This window comes from Mobula birostris, chromosome 1 (assembly GCF_030028105.1).
Source record: "Mobula birostris isolate sMobBir1 chromosome 1, sMobBir1.hap1, whole genome shotgun sequence".
Lineage (NCBI taxonomy): Eukaryota > Metazoa > Chordata > Chondrichthyes > Myliobatiformes > Myliobatidae > Mobula > Mobula birostris.
The window spans coordinates 87,239,263-87,256,422 of NC_092370.1; the positions used below are offsets into that span (position 1 = coordinate 87,239,263).

General features: G+C 42.3%; 1 protein-coding gene across 2 annotated transcripts in view; it reads left to right on the forward strand.

The window, feature by feature from the left end:
• Positions 1-17,160, forward strand: part of LOC140201772 (uncharacterized) — a 35,589-nt gene that overhangs the window by 4,448 nt on the left and 13,981 nt on the right. Inside the window, exons 4-5 of one of the 2 annotated variants that reach the window (XM_072266462.1) lie at positions 187-280; positions 2,761-2,935. In XM_072266462.1, coding sequence (XP_072122563.1) covers positions 187-280; positions 2,761-2,935 — 269 coding nt within the window. The remainder of the gene's footprint in view (positions 1-186; positions 281-2,760; positions 2,936-17,160) is intronic. The other variant, XM_072266536.1, reaches the window with a different exon arrangement.

Genomic DNA, 17,160 nt, shown 5'->3' on the forward strand with positions numbered 1-17,160 from the left:
ATGATCAATCATCTGTTTTTAGTGGTGCTGGTTGTGGAATGAATGTTGTTCAGGATAACAAAAATTGTGTCTTGGCACTTGGGGATACGTAGGTGACATCTGGATAATATGATAATTTTAATATTGGACTTCTTGATCATGTAAGTATTAGTTCTTAAACTAAAGATAATGCCATTATTTTCCCAGTCAGCTATTGCAGACATACAATGCCCTTCAGAAACAATATGAAGAAGAACTTAAAACCGTCAAAGAGCAGAGAGAAACTATTTCGAAGCTCACTGTGAGTTGTGCATTTTTGTGTCATGCCTTACTCATAATACAGTGAATATTTACACGTGAAATATTGTGATATCTAAAATACAAGTGTACCCTAGATTTAGAATCAAAACTGAATTTGATTGAAAACGGGACTACAAGTTTATTTATTTTGGTCACTGGTTTGTTTATTGATTCCTTCATACAAGGAATGTTGGCCATAGATGTTAGCCCAATCATATGGGTGGAATTAGTTATATTGTTAGCAGCAGTAAAATGAAAAAAACCTATGAGTGTCTTTTGTAAAACATCTTACATTGATTTTCTTCCCATTTAAAGATGATGCATAAATCTCAGTTGCTTTTCATGGATGTCAGCATTCCCTGTTTCTCAACATGCTATTTTTGGGATTTCCAAACATTCCATAACATGAGGAACACTAATCCTGAATTTTCTAGCAATCTGACTGCTTTGCTCTTCAGTGCTGATATTGTATTTTAATTCAATGTTTTGTTCTTCTCTAGTAATATAATACAATTTCTCATGTACTTACCTAAATGTGCTTTTTATTAGACTGCATTTAGTGGAAAGACGCTGATCTCAAAACTAGAGTGAGCCTATGTCTCCCTTGCACCAGTCTTGCTATATTCCTGTATCTCCATATTTTTCAGCATTTTGAATTTGTCTTTATCCCGTAGCTAAATGCCAGTCTTTTCCTAATTTGAGTTTTAACGTTTTTGAACAATGTTGGTTATGACCAGTAATCTTACTGAAAAATCAAGACTGCTTGATTAACCCCTGGATTGCAAGTAGATTATGAGAAGACGCAGTCCTCTTTTATTGTCATTTAGAAATGCATACATGCATTATGAAATGATACAATGTTTCTCTGGAGTGATATCACAGAAAACAGAACAAACCAAAGACTAACACTGACAGAACCACATAATTATAACATATAGTTACAGCAGTGCAAAGCAATACCATCATTTGATGAACCATGGGCACGGTAAAAATAGCCTCAAAGTCCCCGAGTCGATCGACTCCTGAGTCCCCGATAGCGGTGGCAAAAGGGAGAAACTCCCTGACATAAACCTCCAGGCACCGTCAACTTGCCGATGCCTTGGAAGCAGCCGACCACAGCCGACACTGAGTCCGTCCGTCCAAAAACTTCGAGCCTCCGACCAGCCCCTCTGATACAGCCTCCCGAGCGCCTTCGACCTCGCCCCGGCCACAGAAACAAGTAAAGCCGAGGATTCGGGCCTTCTGCTGTGGAGATTCCGGTTACAACACAGTAGCAGTGGCAGCGAAGCAGCCATTTCAGAAGTTTTCCAGATGTTTCTCCGTACTCTCACGTCTGTCTCCATCAAATCAGAGTTGTGCAAGGTCCCCTACTTGACAATTACAGACATCAATCACCAGAGAGGCCACGTGTGCTGCCATCGCGCCGCCATCTTCTCCTGTTTGCAGTAATCCAGCTTCTTCTACTCTCACAGTTAATCTTTTCAGATTAGAGTACCTTGTTTCAGGTTCAGCATTAACACCCTACTTTAAAATACTACTCAACAATATGTTGTATTTATCTCACATCTTTAACACTTACAGTCATTGTAGGTACAGTATCTTAACATTTGTTGATAAGTCTCATTAGGATTATACAACCAGTAAAGAGGGAGGTTTCAAGAACCTTAAACAGGGATTGAAAGTTGGAAAAGGAAAAGAAGTTTCAAGAGGGAATTCCAGAGTTTGAGGCCTAGGCAGCAGAATATGGTATGAAGATGGGAAATTTTCTACACACAAGATGCCTGCAATGGGAGAGTATAGATCCTTTGAAACTATACTTTGAAATGAAAGTATAGTTTCATTTATAGCAGACATGAACCTCAGGTACCTGTGCTTTACTGTGCTTTCAGAATAACTGCTGCTGTAGAGGAAGTCGACCTTAGATCACCAAAATTTAAAAAATATGATTTCAACCAGATATACTATTTGAGCACTGTAAATATGTATAAAAATTCAGGAATAAATGGACATCATATCTGTATTGGGAATTATTTATCCCAAAACTTCCAACATCTTTTGATAAAAGTATAAAGGAAGTTGTAGACTATGCAAACGGATGTTGAATGTTCTACAAAAGGGTCAGAATGTTCGGATAAAGAAACATTAACTCTGTTTCTATTCACACAGATGCGGCCTGACCTGCTGAGTATTTCCAGTATTTTTTGTTTTTACTTTAGATTTCTAGCATCTGCAGTTTTTGATTTTTTCACTCAATGTTGAATTTAAATTTACATTGATCTCTATGTTGGATGTTAACTGACTATGGAAAAAGTTTGCATAAGAATGTCTGCTATTTTCCCACTTAAGCAGATGTTGATCTTTGACTCAAAGTCAAATAGAAAAGAGTAATGACCATTAATTTTATTTGGATTTTTAATTTTAAGTACATTTGCTATTCATTCATTTCGAAATGTTTTGGTTCCTCTCTCTTGCATTTTCCAGATCATGAATCATGAGTTAGAGCTACAGCTAATGACCTCTAAGCAAAAACTTCAGCAGCTGCAGCAGACACAAATGGAGAGAAAGCAAAGAATGTCTATGCTGGAACAAGACTCTACATCTTGCAAACGTATGTCTGGTGGTGCCAGTGCTTGCTCACCTGGCTGCATTAACATTGGTGAGGTTTCAACTGGATACTTTCTCTCCTGGAGATTTTCACCTGTAAGAGGAAGTAGCTATACAGTACATCAACTAACTCAAATGTCCATTTCTCACATATAATTGGAGTGCTGACTAACCATATAAGATAGATAGGGGAGAGAATACTATAAAGAAAACATTATGCATTTTGACTGGTGAACAAGAATAGGTATAGCTGCTGAGAAATTTCCTAAGGGCAGAGAGACTATTAATGACGTCCTTGCTGGAAAAAGCTCACTTGGCATAAACCAAGTCTAGAACATCTAGCATTGCTCAAACAGTGGCACAAACAATGGCATGAGGTGGCCATTTGAACCATTTTGCTTGCTTCAGTTTTTTTTTTGAAGAACAATCCAGTTAGTCCTACAACCTCCCATTCCTTCCCACTTTTCTTGCAAGATTTATCCATTTTTGATTTGAATGCTGTTGAACCTACTTCCAGTTGTCCTGTGAAGTGACGCGTTCCAAATTCTTCGTGTGATCTTGTGTCTGCCTATTGTCTCTGTCCTCTTGAAATCCATTCCTGATTTACTGAACTGTACTCTAAGTTATTTCAGTTGCAAATTTCAAAACTTTACCATATACTCTGTAAATTATTAATGTAATCAAAAGAAAACTGCAGTGCTGCTGGTACAGCCCAAAAACAATTATTCATCAAAGCTCTTTTTCCATCCTTTAATGAATCGTTTAATGTTCTACAGGCTATATAGTTTTTCAAACGAAACGAACATGAAGTTAAGAGAAAAATAGGACCGGGAGTTGACCATGAGTTCTTTTGAATCTGCTCTGCCATTTGTTGTGATCTGTTCATACACTTTTTGCTCAATTCCCATAAACCCATGACATCACTCCTTCACAAACTACCACCTCACCTCTCCACCCCTTCATAGGTCATAAGATCTACCGTTATACCCTTAACTTTTGCAGGAGGGAATTCCAGAAATTGCTGTGGATCCCAAAAATTATGTGATTCATGGCCACTTTTGCATAAATCTCCACATGGCTTATTATGTTCTCCACACATTTGTCTTGTCCCAATACTAAACTGTAATATCTATACCTATTGAGGAACAAATCATTTTTCATATAAATATGGTATTTTCAGACCACTTATGTTAAGTGGCTCCTGCTATGTGGAAACCACTGCTGTTTAAGTAGCCAGCCAGCTGTCATTGTTCACACAGCTGCACTGGTTGTACAGTAAGTGTCAGTACACTCAATGGAAGTATTGTGAAGGATGGTTGCTGCTAAAATCAAGGGGCTGGATGGGAAAGGCAGCTGGAGGTAATTAATACTAATTAGCTAGAATAGGTCAGCAGCTTCTTCCGTTAATCCGCTTGTATTACACTGTTCTTGTATCTAGAAGTTGTGATAACCATGGAAGAGTTGGCCACAAACTTGTGAAACCTTGAATGTAAGGGGTTTACAGTAATTATATGTGATCTAAGTAAAACTTAGTGATTTGGCATTATTCACAAGTATCTCGGACAGAGAATTCTCATGTTTAAATTTCCTCCAGCAGGGGTTTCAGTCTAGCTCAATCAGAATGTTTTATGTTTCAGTGAAGTCACTTCTCTTTCCTGCACTTCAGAGAGTAAATACCCACTCTGCTTGCACTTTTTTCATGGACAATGCTCTTATTCCAGGAATCCATCAGCCTTATAAAGGAGACCAAAACACTACAAAGTATCTGAGGTATGAATTTACCACAGGACCACAGCCTTATACAGTTTTACAAAAAAAATCTGCATCCTAATTCTGTACATTCTGTAAGTCTGTTTATAGTGTCAGACTTTTTAAGCAATGTTGATCCCCTTTGTTGTGTTCGTTTGTCTATAACTACTCCTAAGCCTGGAGATAGAACAAAGACGGAATATACCTTTATTCAGCAAACCACACAGCTAAAATCAACAGTGCAGTCAGAGCATGACTATCTAAAGTTCATGAAGAGCATTTGAAACATTGTCCAGAACAATGACCAATCAGAAAAGGTCAGCCTGGGATTGGTTGATAGCCAAGCAATAGGTGTTGGCTGCTTTAGACTTGTCATAATACCTCCCTCAAGCAGGCACTTGACGTACTGAGAGCCTAATCCAACGCCTTGCAAATCATTGTTGGGGACTTCAAACAGGCCTGTCTGAAGACATTTCTACCTAATTATCATTAACCTAGAGCTTTGACCAGTGACCAATTCAGACATTGGAAGTTTGAGTGAAGGGGATTTCACTCAGGTCCATTGTCTGAGTAGAAAAGGGCAGCAGCTGGTTTCTGCAGTGTAATTGAGTTCTGACCAGCGACCAATCCATGTTTGGGATTGATCAGCAAGAGCAAATTAAAGGAAAGCAGGGGCAAGTGCAGTGGCCATTGTCATAGTGGACAGTCAGAGTGGTGAACTTGAGGCTCTTCGAGGCTTCAGCGAAAAGTGCTTCAGTCAGAGAAAGCAAAGAAGAGCTCTAGGTTTCTTTTCCTTCCCTTATTTATATCTGCTCAGGAGAATAGACATGTCAGGCAGGATAGTGGAATGCTCATCTTGCGGAATGTGGGAAGGCAGGGAGACCTCCAGTGTCCCTGATGACTATAACTGAAAAATGCGTCCAGCTGCAGCTTTTAAAAATATGCACTTAAGGAATTGGAGCTGAAATTCGATGAACTCTGGATAATTTGGGAGGCTGAAGGAGTGATAGATAGGATATATAGAGAGGTAGTCACACCCAAGGTGCAGGGTGCAGGAAGCTGGGTGAGAGTCAGGAAGGAGAAAGGGGTTAAGGAGCCAGTGCAGAGTACCCTTGTGGCCATCCTCCTCAATAACAGGTATATCACTTTGGATACTATCGGGAGGGGGGAGTGGTTAGGGGTTGACCTACAAGAGGAAAGTCACAGTGGTCGGTCAGGTCTCTAGCACTGAGTCTGCCAAACAACACACATAAAATGCTGGACAAACTCAGTAGGCCATGGAAAAAAGTACAGTTGACGTTTCAGGCCGAAACCCTTCGGCAGGACTCAGTGACTCAGAAGGGAAGGAGGAGAAGAGGCATGCTGTGGTGATAGGGGAATGGACAGGAAATTCTGTGGGCAAGAACGAGATTCCTGGATGTCAGGACCGAGCACATCTTGGATCAAGACCTCAGTATTCTTAAGTGGGAGGGTGAACAGCCAGAGGTCGTGGTCCATGCAGGTACCAATGACATGGATAGGACGAGTGACGAGGTTCTGCATAGGGAGTTAGGTGCTTGGGTTGTGATCTCAGGATTGCTACCCTTGCCACATGCTAGTGAGGCCAGAACTAGGAAGATTATATAGTTTAATATGTGGCTAAGGAGTTGATGTAGGAGGGAAGGCTTCAGATCTTTGGATCATTGGGCTCTTTTCTAAGGAAGGTGGGACCTGTGCTGAAGGGACAGTTTGCAACTGAACTGGAGGGGGGACAAATATCCTAGCGGGAAAGTTTGTTAATGCTACATGGTGAGGTTCAAACTAGATTTGCAGGGGGATGGGAACCAAAATGCCAGAACAGTTAGTGGAGAGGTTGTGGAGGCAAATGTTGGTAAGACCTAAGACAAAGTCAGGAATCAAAAGGTTGAGCATGGTGCAATTAGTGTCCTGAGCTGCGTATATTTCAATGCAAGAAGTATAGAAGGAAAGGTGGATGAGCTCAAGGCATGGATCTACACCTGGAATTATGGCATTTTAGCCATTGGTGAGACTTGGTTACAGGAGGGGCAGGACTGGCAGCTCAGTATCCTGGGGTTCTGTTGTTTTAGATGTAACAGAGTGGGAACGATTAAAGGAGAGGGGTTGGCGTTACTAGTCAGGGGAAATGTCACAGCAGTGCTCCATCAGAACAGTCAGAAGAACTCGACTGGTGAGGTGCTATGGGTGGAACTGAGAAATAAGAAATTTCAGAGCATCCAACAGTCATAGGGATGTAAAGGAACAAATTTGTAAAGAAATTGCAGACTGCTGCAAGAAACATAAGGTTGTTGTAGTAGGTGATATTAACTTTTCACATATTGACTAGGAATCCCATACTATAAAAGGACTAGATGGGATAGAGTTTGCCAAATGTGTTCAGGAACCTTTCCTTCATCAGTACATAGAAGTCCCAATGAGAGAGCGTGCAATGCTGGATCTGCTATTCGGGAATGAGACAGGGCAGGTGACAGAAGTTTGTGTGGGGGAACACTTTGAATCCAGTGACCATAATGCCATTAGTTTCAAAGTAAATATGCAAAGCGATAGGTCTGGTCTGTGGGTTGAGATTCTAAATTAGAGAAAGGTCAATTTTGATGGTATCAGAAATGATCTGGCAAGTGTCGATTGGGACAGGCTGTTTCTGGCAAAGGTGTACTTGGAAAGTGGAAGGCCTTCAAAAATGAAATTTTGAGAGTACAAAGCTTGTTTGTGCCTGTCAGAATAAAAGGTAAAGATAACAAGTGTAGGGAACCTTGATTTTCAAGAGACATTGAGGGCCGGGTTAAGAGAAAAAAGGGGGTGCTTTGCAGGTATAGGGCAAGCAGAAACAAATAAGGTGCTCATGGAGTACAAGAAATATAAGAGAACACTTCTGAAAGAAAATGGGAAGGTTAAAAGAAGCAATGAGGTTGCTCTAGCTGTTTGGTGAAGAAGAATCCTAAGGGATTCTACAGGTATGTTAAGAGCAGAAGGATTGCAAGGAACAAACTTGGTTTTCTGGAAGATAAGAATGGTATTCCATATGTGGAGCCAAAATGGATGGGAGAGATCTTAAATGCATTCTTTGCATCTGTATGGGTGACTGTCAGGAGAGGTGAGGGATAGTAGAGAGCACCCCAGTGGACGTACCCCTCAACAATATTGTCTCCATTTTGAGTATAGTTGGTTGGGGGGGGGGGTGTTAACCTACCTGGGGGAAGCAACAGTGGCTGTGCCTCTGGTACTGAGTCTGGCCCTGTGGCTCAGAAGGGTAGGAAACTGAAGAGGATGGCAGCAGTAATTGGGGACTCTATAGTCGGGGGACAGATGGATGATTCTCTGGATGGGAAAAGGAAACACGGATTGTTGTTTGCCTTCCAGGTCTCAGGGTACATGATGTTTCTGGATGCGTTCCCAATAACTTGTAAAGGAAGGGCGAGTAGCCAGAAGTTGTGGTACATATTAGTTCCAACAAACTAAGTAGAAAAAGGGAGGATGTCCTGAATAAAGAATACAGCGAGTGAGGAAGGAAGCTGAGAAGCAGGACCTCAAAGGTAGTAAACTCGGGATTGCTGCCTGTGCCACGTGACAGTGAGGACAGGAGTAGAATAAGGTGGCAGATAAAAGCATGGCTGAAGAATTGGAGCAGGGAGCAGGGATCCAGATTTCTGGATAATTGGAACCTGTACAATAGGGAGGAGTTGCACTTGAATCCGAGGGGGACCAATATTCTTGTGGGCAGATTTACTAGAACTGTTGGGAGTAGTTTAAACTAATATGGCAAGGGGATGGGAAGCAATATGATAGAGCTGAGACGAGGAAATCTGCAGATGCTGGAAATTCAAGCAACACACACAAAATGCTGGTGGAACGCAGCAGGTCAGGCAGCATCTATAGGAAGAGGTACAGTCGACATTTCAGGCCGAGACCCTTTGTCAGGACTAACTGAAAGAAGAGATAGTAAGAGATTTGAAGGTGGGAGGGGGAGGGGGAGATCTGAAATGACAGGAGAAGACAGGAGGGGTGGAGCCAAGAGCTGGAAAGTTGATTGGCAAAAGGGATACAAGGCTGGAGAAGGGAGAGGGTCATGGGATGGGAGGAGAGGTGCACCAGAGGAAGATGGAGAGCAGGCAAGGAGTTATAGTGAGAAGGACAGAGGGAAAAAAATGAGAGAGAGAAAGAAAGGGAAAAAATAATAATAAATAAATAAGGGACAGGGTAAGAAGTGGAGGAGGGGCATTAACGGAAGTTAGAAAAGTCAGTGTTCATGCCATCAGGTTGGAGGCTACCCAGACAGAATATAAGGTGTTGTTCCTCCAACCTGAGTGTGGCTTCATCTTGACAGTAGAGGAGGCCATGGATAGACATATCAGAATGGGATCCCCTCCCTTCTCCAGCATTCCACCAGCATTTTGTGTGTGTTGATAGAGCTGAGGATGAGCCAGCAGGTTTACACGTAGATGATGGGTATAACATGAATGTAAGGAAGGACAAGCCAATGATTTGGTGCAAATGGTGCAAGAGCAAAAAGTTAAACTGTACCACAGAGGCAAAATTCAAAGAGGTATAGAACACAGGACTGAAGGTGCTGTGTTTAAATGTGTGTAGCATTCAGAATAAGGTGGACGAACTCATGGTGCAGTTAGAGACTAGTCGGTATGACGTTGTGGGCATCAGTGAGTTGTGTCTGAAAGAAGACCATAGTGGAGAACTTAAGATCAAAGGATATACTCTGTATCGAAAGGACAGGTGGGAAGGCATAGGCGGTAGTGTGGTTCTATTGAAAAGAGATGGAATTACATCTTTAGAAATAGATGACATAAGGTCAGAGAATGTTGAATCTTTGTGGGTGGTGTTAAGAAATTGCAAGGGTAAAAAAAAATTATGGGAATCATATGTAGGCCTCCAAATTGTATCCAAGATGTGGGGTTGAGATTGCAAAGGGAGCTGGAAAAGGCATGTAATAAGGATAATGACACAATTGTAACTGTACTCGGGAAAAGGCTAACTTAGATTGGGTGTTGTGTAATAACCCGGATCTCATTAGGGAGCTTAACGTAAAAGAACCCTTAGGAGGTAGCGATCATAATATGATTGAATTCATATGCAGTTTGAGAGGGAGAAGCACAAGTCACATGTATCAGTATCACAATGGAATAAAAGGAATTGCAGAGGCATGAGAGAGGGGCTTGTCCAGGTGGATTGGAGGGGGATACTGGTTGGATGAGGGCAGAAAAGAGGCACCTGAAGCTTCTGGGAAAGTTCACAAGGCAGAGGATAGATCTGTCCCACAGAAGTTGTTCTCAAATGGCAGGGGTAGGCAACCATGGCTGACAAGGGAAGTTGAAGACTTCCAAGGAAAGGGCATATAAGGTAACAAAAGTGAGTGGGAAGTTGGATGATTGAGAAGCTTTTAAAATCCAACAAAAGGCAATTAAAAAAGCTATAAGAAGGGAAAAGATTAAATATGAGGGCAGACTAGCCAATAATATAAAGCAGGATACCATAAGTTTTTTCAGTTATATAAAGGGTAAAAGGGAGGTGAGAATTGATATTAGGCACCTGGAAAATGACGCTGGTGAGATAGTAATGAGGGACAAAGAAATGGCAGATGAACTTAATGGGTGCTTTGCATTTGTCTTCACTGTGGAAGACACAAGCAGTGTGCCAGAGGTCCAAGAGTATCAGCAAGCAGGAGTGAGTGCCATTGCTATTACAAAGGAAAAAGTGTTAGGCAAACTGAAAGGTCTTAAGGTGGATAAGTCACCTGGACCAGATGGACTACATCCCAGAGTCCTGACAGAGGTTGCTGAAGAGGTGATGAATGCATTGGTCATGATCTTTCAAGAATCACTTGATTCTGGTATGGTTCCAGGGGACTGGAAGATTGCAAATGTCACCCCTCTCTTTATGAGGGGAGGAAGACTAAAGAAAGGAAATTATAGGCCATTTAGCCTAACTTCAGTGGTTGGGAAAGCGTTGGAGTCTATTATTAAGGATAAGGTTTCAGGATACTTGGAGACTAAGCTCTTAAAGGGGCTGACAGAAAAACCAAGAAACCTAACAATGAGGAGGAACCCTCAAAAAGGAGATGGCAAAGTTCGTCATCGAAACGTCGGTTATAATTGATGCCTGTACCTGGCTGGAAGCCTGAGTAGAGTTTATTAGACATGGACTGATATAAGATAGTCAGTCTGGCTTCGTGCATGGTAGATCATGACTAATTAGATTTTTTTCTGAGGAAGTTACCAGGAAGGTGCATGAAGGCAAGGCAGTGTATGTTATCTATGTGCTCTTTAGTAAGGCATTTGACAAAGTCCTGATGGGAGGCTGGTCAAGTAGGTTCAGTCACTAGGCACTCAGGATGAGGTAGTAAATTGGGTTAGACTTTGGCTTTGTGCGAGAAGCCAGAGAGTTGTAGTAGAGGGTTATCTCTCTGACTGAAGGCTTGTGACTAGTGGTGTGCCTTTTGTGCTGGGTCCTTTGTTGTTGGTTATCTATATCAGTGATCTAGATGACAATGTGGTTAACTGGATCAGCAAATTTGTGGATGACACCAAGATTGGTGGTGTAGTGGACAGTGAGGAAGGCTATCATGGCTTGCAGAGGGATCTGCATCAACTGGAAAAATGGGCTAAAAAATGGCAGATGGAATTTAATGCAGACAAGTGGAAGGTTTTGCACTTCGGTAGTATTAACCAGGGTAGGGCACTAAGGAGTAAGGGTACTAATTTGTTGAAAGTGGCATCACATGTAGATAGGGTCGAAAAGAAAGCTTTTGGCAAATTGGCCTTCATAAGTCAATGTATTATGTACGGAAGATGGAATGTTATGTTGAAGTTGTATAAGATGTTGGTGAGGCCTAATTTGAAGTATTGTGTGCATTTTTGGTCACCTACCTATAGGAAAGATGTAAACAAGGTTGAAAGAGTGCAGAGAAAATTTACAAAGATGTTGCCAGGTCTGGAGGACGTGAGTTATAAGGGAAGATTGAATAAGTTAGGACTGTATTCTTTAGAACATAGAACATTGAGAGGAGATTTGACAGAGGTATCAAAATTATGAGGGGTATAGATAGGGTGAATGCAAGCAGGCTTTTTCCACTGAGGTTGGATGGGACTACAAGCAAAGGTCATGGCTTAAGGGTGAAAAGTTTAAGGGAACATGAGGGGAAACTTCTTCACTCAGAGGGTTGTGAGAGTGTGGAATAAAATGCCAGCACAAGTGATCCACGTGAGCTCGATTTCAACATTTAAGAGAAGTTTGGATAAGTACATGGATAGTAGGGATATCAAGGGCTATGGTCCTGGTGCAGGTTGATGGGAGTAGGCAGTTTAAATGGTTTTGGCATGGACTAGATGGGTCAAAGGGCCTGCTTATGTGCTGTACTTCTTAATGACTCTCTGACTCTCAAATATCACCTGCAGCAGCAGGAGTCTTAACACACTCGACCACTGATATATTACCGTAATGAATGCTTACCGTTCGATCCCTAGACTGCGCTTTGGGAAATCTAATCATTTGGATGTCCTCCTCCTACCTGCATGCTGGCAGAGGCTAAAGAGCAATGCTCTAGAAGTAAGGACAATGAAGAGATGGTCATAGGATGAATATGCCACAGTTGTCACAGACTTTATAAAAAGTCATAGATGAATGAGTGTGTCCCTACAAAATCATTTAGAGCCTTCCACAACCAGAAGCCCTGGATAAACCATGAAATCTGAAATCTGCAATCTGCTGACGGCCATATATGTGGTGTTCAAGTCTGGCAACCAAGTAAAATATGCGGGGTCCAAGTACAATCCGGAAAGCCATCTTAAATGTGAATTGGCAATTCTGGACCAAACCTGAATCGCTGAAGGATGTTCAACAGCTGTGGTAGGGCTTGAATGCTATCACCTCCTACAAAGTGAAACCAAGTGACATTGGTGGCAACATTGTTTTGCCTCCAGATGACCTTTATGCCTTTTATGTTCGCTTTGACTGTCAAACATGGAGATTCCTTCACAAACTTCCAAAGTCCCCGATGACCCTGTGATTTCAGTCTAAGGCCGACATAAGAGCATCCTTCAGGGGGGTGAACCCACAGAAAGCATCCAACCCAGATGGGGTACCTGGCCGTTTAAAAAGACCTGTGCCGATCAACTGGCTGGAGTGTTCATTGATATCTTTAACCTCTTTCTTCAGCATTCTGAAGTACCCACCAGGCTTTAATTAAAATTTGCCTAAGATCAATAACTATCATCCAGTAGCACTTACATCCACTGATAAAATGCTTTCAGAAGTTGGTGATGAAACACATCAACTCCTGCCTGAGGAGTGACTTGGATCTGCTCCAATATTCCTATCGTCATTACAGGTCAGCAACAGATGTCATTTTATTGGTGCTTCACTCAACCCTGGAACAGCTGGACAGCAAAGATGCATATATCAGGATGCTCTTCATTAACTACAGCTCAGCATTGAATACTATCATCCCCTCAAAACTAATCAAATGCTTCAAGACCTTAGACCTCAAAACCTCCTTCGATCCTCGATTTCCTCACTTGCAGAACTTAGTCAGTTCAGATTGGCAATGAAACCTCCACAATTGCCATCAGTACTGTGTGCTTAGCACCCTGCTGTACTTGTTTTATACCTATGACTGTGAGGCTAAAGACAGCTGCAATACCATATTTAAGTTTGCCTACTACACCACTATTCATGACTGAATCAGAGATGGTGACAAATCAGCATATAGGAGGGAGATTGAAAATCTGGCTAAGTGGTGGCACAAGAACAACCTCTCACTCAGTGTCAGCAAATCCAAGGAGCTGATTATTGACTTCAGGAGGAAGAAACCCAAGGTTCATGAGCCTGTCCTTATTGGAGGATCAGTAACTTTAAATTCCTCAGTGTTATGTTATCCTTTCAAAGGATCTGTCCTGGGTCTAGCTCATAAGTGCCATTATGAAGAAAGTATGGTAGCACTTCTACTTTCTTAGAAATTAGCAAAGATTTGGGATGTCACCTAAAATTTTGACAAACTTCTATAGATGTGCGGTGGAAAATTTATTGACTGGTTGCATCATGGCCTGGTATGGAAACACCAATGCCCTTGAATGGAAAAGTTTACAAAAAGAAGACACAGCCCAGTCCATCACCGGCAAAGTCCTCCCCAACTTTGACCGCATCTACACAGAGAACTGTTACAGAAGAGCAGTATCTATCATCAAGGATCCTCGCTATCCAGACCACGCTCTCTTCTCGCTGCTGCTATCAGGAAGAAGGTAGTGAGCCTCTGGACCCACACCACCAAGTTGAGGAACAGTTATTACCCATCAACCTCAAGCTCTTGAACCAGAGGGTATCACTTCACTGAACTTCATTCACCCATCACTGAACTGTTCCCATAACCCCTATACTCACTTTCAAGGGCTCTTCTTCTCATAGATAGATAGATGGATACTTTATTGACCCCAAAGGAAATGACAATGTCACAGTAGCATTACAAGTACATAGATATACAAATATTAAAAGAGAAGTAAGAAAGGATAAACAAAAATGTTACCACAAGCAATCTAACAGGAGGGGGTCATCACTTCCCTATCTATAGGTTGACTTATTATGGAGCCTAATGGCTGAGGGTAAGAATGACCTCATATAACACTCTTTGGAGCATCATAGTTGCTTAGTTACTAAAAGTGCTCCTATTCGGCCAAGGTGACATGCAGAGGGTGAGAAACATTGTCCAGAATTGCCAGGTTTTCCGTAGGGTCCTTTGTTCTACCACAGCCTCCAGTGTGTCCAGTTTGACTCCTATGACAGAGCCAGCCTTTCTAATCAGTTGGCATCACCGTGTTGATGCCATTTCTTCAGCACACCACTGCATAGGTGGTAATTATGACAACAGACTAGTAGAACAATCATACTCCAAAGGGCCTCAGTCTTCTCAGGAAGCAGAGGTGACTCTGGCCCTTCTTGTACACAGCCTCTGTGTTGGTGCTCCACTCAAATCTGTTATCTAGGTGCACCCCCAGATACTTGTAGGTCCTCACCACATCCTTGTTCTCATCATCAGTAGTAACAGGGAGCAATATGCAGGCTTAGCCTTCCTGAAGTCCATCACCATCTTCTTTGTCTTACTGATGTTGAGCTGCAGATGATTCAGCTTGCATCCTTTGACAAAGTCCTCCATCAGGGCCCTGTATTCATCCTCCCATTCTCCTTTTATACACCCAACTATTGTTGAGTCACCAGAGAATTCTTGCACATGACATGAGTCGGTGTTGTATCTAAATGCTGAGGTATAGAGGATAAACAGAAAAGGGACCAATACAGTCCCCTATAGGCTCCGGTGCTACTTATAGCCGTGTCTGACATACAGCTCTGAAGCTGCACAAACTGTGGTCTACCAGTCAGGTAGTCCATTATCAAGGATGTAACGGAAGTGCCAACCTGCAGTGAACAGAACTTTTCCCCCAGCAATGAAGGCAGTATGATATTCAAGGCACTTGAGAAATCAAAAAACATGATCCTCGTAGTGCTGCATTGCTTAACCAAACGGGAGTAATCTCTGTTCAGCAGGTAGATGACAGCATTGTTGACTCCAATGTGCTCTTGTTAGACAAACTGCAGGGGATCAAGTGCTGATCTGACCAGGGGTCGGAGATGAGCCAGGGACCAGCCTCTCTTGGGTCTTCATAATGTGTGAGGTTAGGGCAATTGGACGGTAGTCCTTCAAGACTTCCTGGATGCTAGGACCACACATGATGTTTGCCACACAGTCGGGATCCTTTCCAGGCTGAGACTCAGACTGAAAATGTGCTGGTGAGCTCCATGCGGCTCCTCAGCACACTCCTTCAGGACCTTGGAGTTTGCACCATCTGGTCCCGATGCTTTGCCGTGCCTGAGTTTCCCCAGAGCCCTTCTCACCTACTCAGTAGTGAAGGTGAGTCCATGATGACTGGGGAGTTGGTGGAAAGTGGGAGCTAGGGAAGGTGAAGATTGGGACGATAGCAGTTGGTATGTGGAGGTATGGATAGTAGGTACAGGGCAAGTAGGGGAAGTAGACTGTGCAGACAGCGGTAGCCTGTATTGTTCATCCACGTGTTGAACTGGAGGGGGGAGGAGGGGAGGTATTGGTGCTGAGGGAGCATTGGATGCCTCAGCATCTGAGTTGGTGTGCTGAGGGGGCTGTGAACAGGAGGGCAATTGTCAAACCTATTGAAGAAAGGGTTTAGCTCATTAGCCCATTCATGGCTGTATCCTGAGGCTCTACAGCTAGGCTGATTGAAGCCAGTGATGTTCTTCATGCCTCTCCACACCTCCCCTGTGCTACTCTGCCCAAGCTTGTTCTCTAACTCTCTCCTGTATTACTCTTTAGCCACTGTTGATCTTTTCCTGCAAGTTTCAATTCTCGATATTCATGTTCTTGATATTTATTGTTTATATATTACTTTTTTTCTTTTTTTGCACAATTTGTTATCTTTTACACATTGGTTATTTGTCTGCCCTGTTGGGGTAGCCTTTCATTGATTCTATTGTGTTTCTTGTATTTACTGTGAATGACTGCAAGAAATTAAATCTCGGGGTTGTACCTGGTTACATACATATACTTTGATAATAAATTTACTTTTGAACTTTGAACTTGACATCTGATGGTAGAAGCATCTTTAAGATAGCAGTGATGTTTTGGATCTGAGCAATGACCATGCTCACCTATGATGAACCCCAGATACTTGAAGGAGGCTGCATCTTTCTGCCAGAAGTCACAATTCAAAGTCTTGTAGTAGGTTCAGTTCTTTCTGATCTGTGCCCATTGTAAGAGTGTTGTTGAGGTAACACTGTCAATATCTACTTAGCATGGTATCCATAAGCTGCTGGAATGTTGAAGGAGCCACCTTTAAAAGATAGACAGAGGAGGGAAAATAACACATAACCCTTTATGTGTTGTAATGGTGAGAGGCTCCTGTGAATTTTCTGCCACTTCTTGGAGGTAGATTTCAGCCAAGTTTAACTTTGCAAAGTAGTTCAACGTGGTGAAGAGATCTGTCGGTACTGATGTGGGTATTGATGTGTCTCCAAAACTGTATTGAGAATAGTTGAGAAGTCTTCACTACTGTTGGCTTTCTTGATGTTGACTATTGGAGCTGCCCAATGTGAGTACTTAACAACTTCACCATGCAGTGCAGTTCACCAAATAGCTGAAAGGTTCCACCCGATACACTACAGGCACAGTGATGAGTTGATTGGACTGGTGGGGTCTCAAGAGTCTGCCACCTGCTTTTGGAGATGATAATGTCTAATGCCATTTTGAGTTGTAGCTTGACCAAATGATTGTTGATATTGTTGTACCATCTTCTTGTGACGAAATCAACTTTGAATGTAGTCATTAAACTGTTTGCGGAGTTTGATGGCCTTTAAACTACTTGCCCTTGTGTTTCACTGGCTTAAAAGACAGTGAAGGGTGGCAAAAGCCTCCTTTCTGACAATGGCATTGGCATATGCTGCATATGTGGTTCTTGCACTGGCATTTTCTTGCACAGGCAT